Genomic DNA, 8,711 nt, shown 5'->3' with positions numbered 1-8,711 from the left:
AAATATGAAATTATTACAATGCATTTCATTTCCATGAACAGTATACACTTGATTCAAATGATTTATACAATTCATTAAGTTAGTAAGAACTGTGTGTGAAATAAGTGTCAGGAACAAGGACAAACATGGTTTTCAGTTATGCAGGAAGTCGATGCGAGTATGGCAAATCCCAAGTGATCGCTATTCGATCGTTTAATGGGAAGTCAGAACATCCCCGGATTGTTCAAAAGTCTCCAAGTGGCTGACAGGCATCTCTATATCCTAATTCAATTACCACAGTATCTTAATATAAAACATTCTACTGACCAATGCCCCCTTTAAATTAATGTCAAAACAATATATATGCGAGTTCAGATATTTTATTTTTAAATATATTACAAAAGAAGTAATTTGAGCAAAGCGTCGTTGTCCGGTAAGACGTTCCAGTCAAAGGTCCGATGCTCCAGCCTGAAAGAGAAGGAATATGTTTCAGATAATAAGACTACACAGAAGAGATGATAACTTAAATTGTATTGTCATGTACTAACGTAACATTAAAATATGACCTCAGCACGACCATTGATACAGCGCGTCTACATATACGTAAGTATTCGATATAAAGAAGAAGTAAAATTGAGATAACTCAGTCAGGATTTCCAAAAGCTGTTTGCATGAAGAGATCATCACATTGAGGCCAATTAAGCGATTTGGCACATTTAATATTACATGAATCATTCTGGTCTGTGTTCATTGCTACTTACGAATAGTATATTATAATGACTGTTTGTAAATATTCCATTCCTACTTACGAATATTATATAACTGTATCTATATTTTCCATTGCTACTTACGAATACGATATAACAGTATGTATGTATTATTGTGCTCCTTCTAATTGGTATATAACCACACTCTAGCATTGTTCGTTACGATTTGTCATACAGCTATACTCCTTATCATGAATGAATAATTTCCATAATCTTTGCATTCACTTCAGGTGAAGTGTTTAAGTATAGGTTAACACTTGGATCATTTTGATATAAAGTGTTACATTGTAGAATCATGCAATGATAAAGATAATTATTAAAGGCAAATGTCGTTGTTAAACACAAGTGATTTTATACGTGAATGTATTAATATGTGTAATATTACACTAAAGAACGATTTCCCTGTTATCATTGTTAGTAGTGTAAATTGGATAATTATTCATGTGGCATGATTATAATATAAAACAGTTTCCAATCCAATACAAAAATAGTGAAGCTAAGCTAAGAATAATAATGAATGGTTACTATGGTTTCAATTGTGATCCAATGGCTTCTCAGATGCTTATCTTATCTCTGTCATATTAATGGTCATAAAATCGCCAAAAACCTAGCCACCGTATTTTTTCTTTCACAACTGACATACTCTATGTTTCAATAACATCTAGAGTATTTTAAGAAAGCTGTTTTAAAGCAGTCGATGTCATACTTACTTTTCCTGAGGTAGAGGAGGTTCACATGTTCTTACCCCATAATCAAAGCCTGTGAAACCAACTCCCAGAAAACCTCCATCCAAAGCTTACACTCCGTTACCATCAACTCAATGTTTGAGGACATCACATATAACACCGTTTTGCCATATTTATACTTACTTAGGCCGAGATGGCTCAATGTTTCCTGCCCCATCTTTAGTAACCTAGAATAAAAAGGGCATATTTCAATTCATAAACATTCGGACTTCTACTAGAAGGTAAGATCATTATATTGAAATTGCAGCAAAAGTACATCCGTACAAAACAGTTAGCAACGAGGAGGTATCATGCGTTATATGGCTTATCAGGTAAACCTGCAACCAAATATAATGATGGGCAGATTGTTCAGTTTTTTCTTTAAAACATCGTTGTTGACTTGCAAATCTCAATATATTAATACCAAGATTAAAAACAACTGTTTCAGCTGAACTTGTTTATATTGAAGTGTGTGAGCACATCATCAAATACTTCACGTTTAAAGGTTAACACCGATGTCGTCAATTACGTTGTTAGCTTTAACAAAGCTCTGAACAATCGGCCTAATGAGCGGTTAACCTTTCTAGGTCGTTACATTGAATAGCAAATTCTCACATTGTGCAATCCCATAGGTAAACAAGTATGTGCTTATACGAAAGTTTCATTTTTTAAGTTTATTATTTTAAGTGGTGCATCTATGAAACATTCGGTAAATGGCTTGAATTGACACATACATTAAAGGAAATATTTAGTTATACACATATTTCGATCAAAACGCATTGTATTTTGATTTGTTGTTTAAAGGCATGTGTCTTACCGTATCCACCACCCATTCCATATCCCATTCCGTATCCGCCACCATATCCGCCACCGTATCCACCACCGTATCCACCACCGAATCCGCCACCATATCCGCCACCGAATCCGCCACCATATCCGCCACCGTATCCGCCACCGTATCCACCCCACCAACGCCTACAGCACAGCCTGTACTTCCACCAACACCGGCCCACGGTGTACTCGTATTTCTTGTTGCACCATTTTTTACAACGACACCTTCTATAGGCTGCGGAAGAACAATAATCGTCTTTGAATTTGGAGAACTTCTCTAACCCATTATTCATGTTCCGATGTCATTTTTAATGCTAGTCATTTCTTTTAATCTTCCGCTTCAAATGTGTAATACTTGATCAATAATAGACAAACCATGGACAAAAATTGTGTAATTGTCGTATTGTTTTGATACTAGGGACGAAACGAACACAAACGCTTATATCATCCCTTAAGGTCTTCCCAATTTGCGTTTTGACCATTTCATGGCGGTTTTCGAACATTGACAACATTTACCTATATCAATAGACACATTGCTTGTCCCTTTCGTTATAAAATTGACTAAGAAAGAAATATGCCATAACCTGTTTTTGGTTTCGCAACGAACTTCGAATGACTTTTAAGGCATTTGATGAAATGCGTGCGTTGGCAATTTTCTTTCTGCAATTGCGGTATCAAGGAATGAAATCATTTTGAGAAAACTCAGTCAGGATTTACAAAAGTGTTTTTTTACGAATAACCGGGAAAACTAATTTTATTTGTGCCGAAACCTGAGCGAGTCGCAATGACGTGAGTTTACCTGTTTTGATACCGATCTATTTCAGTGCGACCGAAGCACGTAATATGATTTAGAATTAATTTCGTCACACTTATATAACATAAATGCACATTATAAATATTAAAAGGTATATTCATGATGCTTTCTGAAGCTTATTGTAGTAGACTATTTTAAAAGACAAATATATACTGAGTAAATAATGATTAGGTCTTAATTAACCAAATAGAGTTCAGCTGGCCTTTGCTGCTCTTTATAATGAGAACATTTGAAAAAAAAAACACATTTATATTGATAGTCTGCGTCTGGGAAACAACAATATTAAAGTTTATTATAATAAGTGAATTAGATATTAAGAATAGCTCTACTGCCCTATATATTTAGAAAATCGAATAAAATGAAAATATAACATTAAAAACTTTGAATTAAGATAAACTCCGCTGTTCTGTAAAATAATACAATACAAAGAACAACAACAGGTTTCTATTATTTGTAAGTATATTAAAACACTAAATATAAATGTCACTTACCATCAATGTCCTGGATTAAAACGGCGGCTAAAACCAAGAGAACGAGAACCACGGCGGTAGTCTTCATGTTTGGACGTTACAAGCTGCTCCTCCAAACTGACTTTCTTCGAGCCTCTACACACTTTATATACCTGCAACCCACAAGAGGTCAAAGCGAGAAGGTGCTAAGTAATATTGCACAAATGTGCACTTAAGTCCATTGCGCTTTTACATAATTTTGCTGACATACTAACCAATATAAAGTGAATTATCGCTAATGACAATTGATAATTGTTGCGTTTTGCTAATTATTTGATTACAACAAAACCTATTAATCACCATTTTGAGCATACAAACACAATCGCAATAAAACATCCTCAAACCGTTTTATGTTGTTGTTTTTTCCCCCAATGAAATACATTTCAAAGATTCGAGAAATGTATGCAATCGATTATAAAAAATGTTCGACCAAATAGTTATCTAGAAATTGTTTTACTAAAAAGCACATTATCTCATCATTTTTACCGCATCGTTGTAACTAATAATAATAAATATTTACCTTTACGTAGAAAATGAAAAAAAAAACTTTCGTACAAGTATTCCCCTTTTCACTCCGTGTTGGTAAATATTTATTATGGTGTTAAAGCAATCTGTTTCAGTTAGTGACAGCAAAACATTTGTTAAAGCATTTTGTATACAGGCTATATACATGCCATGACAATCCCTATCTTCAAATACAAATCAGTACTAGGAAATCAATAAAAGTTTGTCGATCTGTTCTTCCATATTTCCAAGCAGCATTTGTAATATAATATAAAGGCTATTTAGTTCATTGTCAAAGCCTTATTTCTAACTGACCATGGCCATGTATGAATCATTAAAATGTAAATGGTCCACTACAAAGGTCATCTTAAGATTATTACTTCCTGAATGTTAAACCTCTAATTGGCATTACTAGTGGAGTTACAACATATGGATTTGTGGAATTAGTAGTATATGAAAACGGCGACTTTATGGTTGTCAGTGTATGGTACTGAGTAATCTTAATTAGATGTGCACATGTTTGTTTGCTTTGGCTTTAAATGGGCTTTATGGTTGTCAAAATAGAATATGTTTGGCACGGAATAGTCTCAAGTAGATTTGCTCATGGGATTGTTTGGCTCGTACTTGGCTCTCTGACTGCCTGCAAGTGGTCTATTGGGCACTTAGTAGTCCATATAATACTTGCATATGTTTTATGTGTATGTAAATGTACTTTATGGTTTCCAACATGTGGTCTGTTTGACACCGAGAAGACTTAATTAGAGCTGCACATGTGTTTGTTAATCTCTTAAAGGGCTTTATGGGTGCCAACATTTAGTGTGTTTGACACTGAGAAATCTCAATTAGAGTTGCACATGAGTTTGTTTTGCTCTAAATGGTCTTTCTGACGGCCTGCAAGTTGTTTATCTTGCAGTGCGAAGGCTTAATTAGATCTGCACATGGGTTTGTTTGGCTTTATGGTGCCAAACATGTGGTCGTTTTGGGCAATGGGAAGTCTAAATTGGAGCAGCACATGGTTTTGTTCGGCTCTAAATGGGCTTTTTGATTGCCAACATTTGGTAGTCTAAATTAGAATTGCCTACGTTTTCTTGGCTCTTTAAGGACTTAAGATTGCCTACATGTGGTTTGTTTGGCACTGGGTAGTCTAAATTAGAATTGCCGACGTTTTCTTGGCTCTTTAAGGACTTAAGATTGCCTACATGTGGTTTGTTTGGCACTGACTGATTTAATTTAGAGTTGCAAATGGGTTTGCTTTATGATTGCCAACATGTGGTCTATTTGGCACTGAGTAGGCTTTACTAGAGCTGCTCAGGTATTTGTTTGGCTCTGAATGGGCTTTATGATTGCCAAATTGGAGTCTTTTTGGTACCGAGTATAATGAATTAATTCAGCATACATGGTGTTGAAATACCTTCCAGAGGTAGGCTTTATTGGAGCTACAATTGGATTTTCAAGGCACTAAATCGACTTGGATATAACCTATTTAAGACTTGTTTGACACTAAATAGTATCCAATATAGCCAACATATTTTTATTTAAAACTGTTTCGGCTTCATAGACTACCTTTAATGGTATGTGTGACACCACACGCAGTAACAACATGTTTATGAATACCAGACTTGAACAAAGTTTTTGATTACTGCTTGGTCTTTAGGGTTGGTTGTAGACGAAAAGTGGCTGATTAGAACTGATCTGGTCTTGGTTAAACCTGTCTGGTTTTTTGATATTGAGTTGGCTTGACCGAAACCCCAATATGGAGTATTGAGCTTTTAAAAACAAACTCTGAAATAAGAGTTATGAACTGGGCCTTTATGAGCAAATATGAACGGCTTGTTGGGAACATTGAGTGTCTAAAAGAGACAATATAGGCTTGGCTGGGTACTTAGAAGGCATTCGGTAGGCTTAGATAGAAACACTTAATGTATTGCTAACACATGTACATTTAACCAGGGCCAAATGCGTTGGGGTTGTTTTTACTAATTGACACAAATAGTATACATGAATTCTGTAAAGCACTGAATAGTAATAGAGTAGGAACATCAGTTGTATAAACATGGTACAGGGTAATGACTTATCTGGCGGCCAAAACCGCCACATGAGAAACGCCGCCAGACAAAGGGAAATTTCAAACGATCATTTCGACCTTTTAATTGCTTAGTTATATATATATATATATACAAATATCATTTTCAAATTCATTATAAAATGGTTAACCTCTATCCCTTAAAATACATATTTTTACACCACACCTTGTTGCTATCATGAAAGCTTTAATGTTTTTACTGTAAATGAACTAATTTTAAAAGATCAAACGTGTGCAGGAAAATGTAGGAACTATCAAATGTTGAGCTATTTTTCGTGCTCGCACCTTGATAAGACATTGACCTCGAGTGGTCAATGGTAAATATATCAATTTTAAGTACATTTTGGGCATTATGGAAGAGGTTATATCCAATATTCATCCCCATCTTTTATTGAAAATTGATACATCGCAATATAATGTGCTATTTAAATTTGCAATATATGACCACCATCTTGGACGCCATTTTGTATTTCTTGGTCCTCTTCATGTTTTGGCATTACATGGCACCAGTTGAATATTCTACAGGTTTGCAAAACATTCGGGAATTTAACATTGCTTGTTTTTCTTTAGTTGCAGTCCTTCTTTAAAAATCCACCGATTGTCAATTTGCCTTTGCAGATGGTATATAACCTTTATATGACCCTTATAATAATATAATATCACAAGTTAAATGCTTCATACATGATACATGACCGCAGGTTATTCATTTATAAGGATTTGATGCATCAATTTATATAAATTAAAATATTTTAAGGCCAAACAACCTTGAATCAATATTGCTTGTTTGATAATATGCATATTTTGAAAAAAAAATCGTTTTAAGGTGGCGGTATATAATTGGCTGGTGTTTTCACCAATATATCTTATGCGGTCCTTGTTTGGGTGTTTCTGATGCGAAATGGTTAAATATTATACTTATGCTACTGTCCTCTTTTAAATGAAACACTGCATTTGTTTGCAAGTGATAATTAAAGGTAAACAACTGATGTTTTACATTTCGACCTTGAATTGAACCTGATTTTGACCTTTGGTGAACTTTATGGGTAGTTTGTTAGAAAGCTAGCTTATGTACATAAATCACCTGAAACATTAAAGTCAATACATGCTTGTGTAAAATAGTTATAATAAATTTAGTAAAATTAGTCGTTGGCTAAGAAATCGGCGGGCATCTTAGCTGTTGTCCTTGTTTCAATGGTAAACTGCAAGATGCCAGCTGTTAACCCTGCAAAAAATAATTTTCAGACATCCTTCCACACAAATAAACCAAGAAACGCTCTAGACAAAAAATGCACACACATACTTCTAGGACCAATACTTTAAGTCCAAATATAACGCTTTTGTTCATGCTTTTTGATGAAATATTGAGTTTATCGGTGAAACCACAAGAGTTAAAGCTGCACTCTCACAGATTGAACGTTTTGACAACTTTATTATTTTTTGTCTTGGAACGAGCAGTTTTTGGCGTTAATATCAGAAAACCAGTGATAAAGACTTTTGACAAAAGATCAGATCGCAGATTTTCATATTTCCTCTCCAAAATTAATGTTTTATGCATTGTTCTTTACCATTTAGTAACGGTTTAAGCCATAACATATTAAATTTGGAATGGAAATATGAAAATCTGCGATCTGATCTTTTGCCAACGGTCTTTCATCACTGGTTTGCAGACAAGAAATAAAAACGTTGGAAATATCAGTTAACTCTTTAATTGGTTTTCATGCGCATTAGCCTGGTCTCTGACAGTGGTGGATGAATTTCACATGAACCAAACTCTTAAACTCAAAAAAATGTGTTTATCCGATGTTTATTCTCGTTTGTGATGCTCCACGTCCGACCTATAAAAAATCCATTCAATAAAAAGCGGTAAGCAATTCGGTCATGTAGCCGTGCCATGTTTTATCTAAAAGTGCATAAAACGTTTGCACTAAAACAATGAGTGTATAATAATAAATACAGGATTTTTTTCCACGAACCGGAAATAGAAAAAATCCTGACAGGAACGTCATTAGCTATAATTGTGCGTGAGGGGCGTCCAACGGGTACCGCTGTAACAAAGCACTCTTTCATAAAGGCCCTCTCCTCTCGTGAATAGAAACCAACAAATATTCTCTATTTATATCCAATTTTGATGACATTATTCTAATTAAAAAATAGAATTTAATGATTCCTTCTTTTTTTTTTTTAGATACAAATTCATGCATTGTTCTCTCGATTGCATATACAAAACGTTTGATCGTCGTGTTTTCGGGATTACATTGTTTGGCATTTGATTATCATGAATTTGAAATTAAAAATCAGTGGATGCAACGTTTTTTAGTTTGTCCAGCACGAAACTCACTCGCACATTTTTTTAAAAAAGGGAGCATTATGTTAACAAACAAAAAACATTTATTTTTTTATAATTTCATAGTCTTAAATAATGGCACGGATTATAAGCATCGTCAAGGTGTTTAGATAAGGCAGAAACAATAACGGACTGAACAAGTGTATATCCGAATA

At 34.5% G+C, this 8,711-nt stretch overlaps 1 protein-coding gene across 1 annotated transcript; it reads right to left on the bottom strand.

Annotated features, from left to right (window-relative positions):
• Positions 1-343: 343 nt before the first annotated feature.
• Positions 344-3,718, bottom strand: LOC128246446 (glycine-rich protein 3-like). Its single transcript, XM_052964659.1, has 4 exons — positions 3,608-3,718; positions 2,289-2,537; positions 1,616-1,659; positions 344-447 (listed from the first exon to the last, which is right to left on the bottom strand). Exons 1-3 carry the CDS (start codon positions 3,672-3,674, stop codon positions 1,652-1,654), a joined length of 324 nt encoding a protein of 107 aa, XP_052820619.1. The 5' UTR covers positions 3,675-3,718; the 3' UTR covers positions 344-447; positions 1,616-1,651.
• Positions 3,719-8,711: the final 4,993 nt, after the last annotated feature.

This window comes from Mya arenaria, chromosome 9, assembly GCF_026914265.1.
Source record: "Mya arenaria isolate MELC-2E11 chromosome 9, ASM2691426v1".
Taxonomy (NCBI): Eukaryota; Metazoa; Mollusca; class Bivalvia; order Myida; family Myidae; genus Mya; species Mya arenaria.
This window is presented reverse-complemented; position numbering and strand designations above follow the sequence as displayed.

Excerpts from the sequence above, each read along its gene's own strand:
- LOC128246446 (XM_052964659.1), bottom strand. The coding sequence starts at position 3,674 with ATGAAGACTACCGCCGTGGTTCTCGTTCTCTTGGTTTTAGCCGCCGTT. Across the intron at positions 2,538-3,607 it reads TTTAATCCAGGACATTGATG|CCTATAGAAGGTGTCGTTGT; the intron begins GTAAGTGACATT and ends GTTCTTCCGCAG.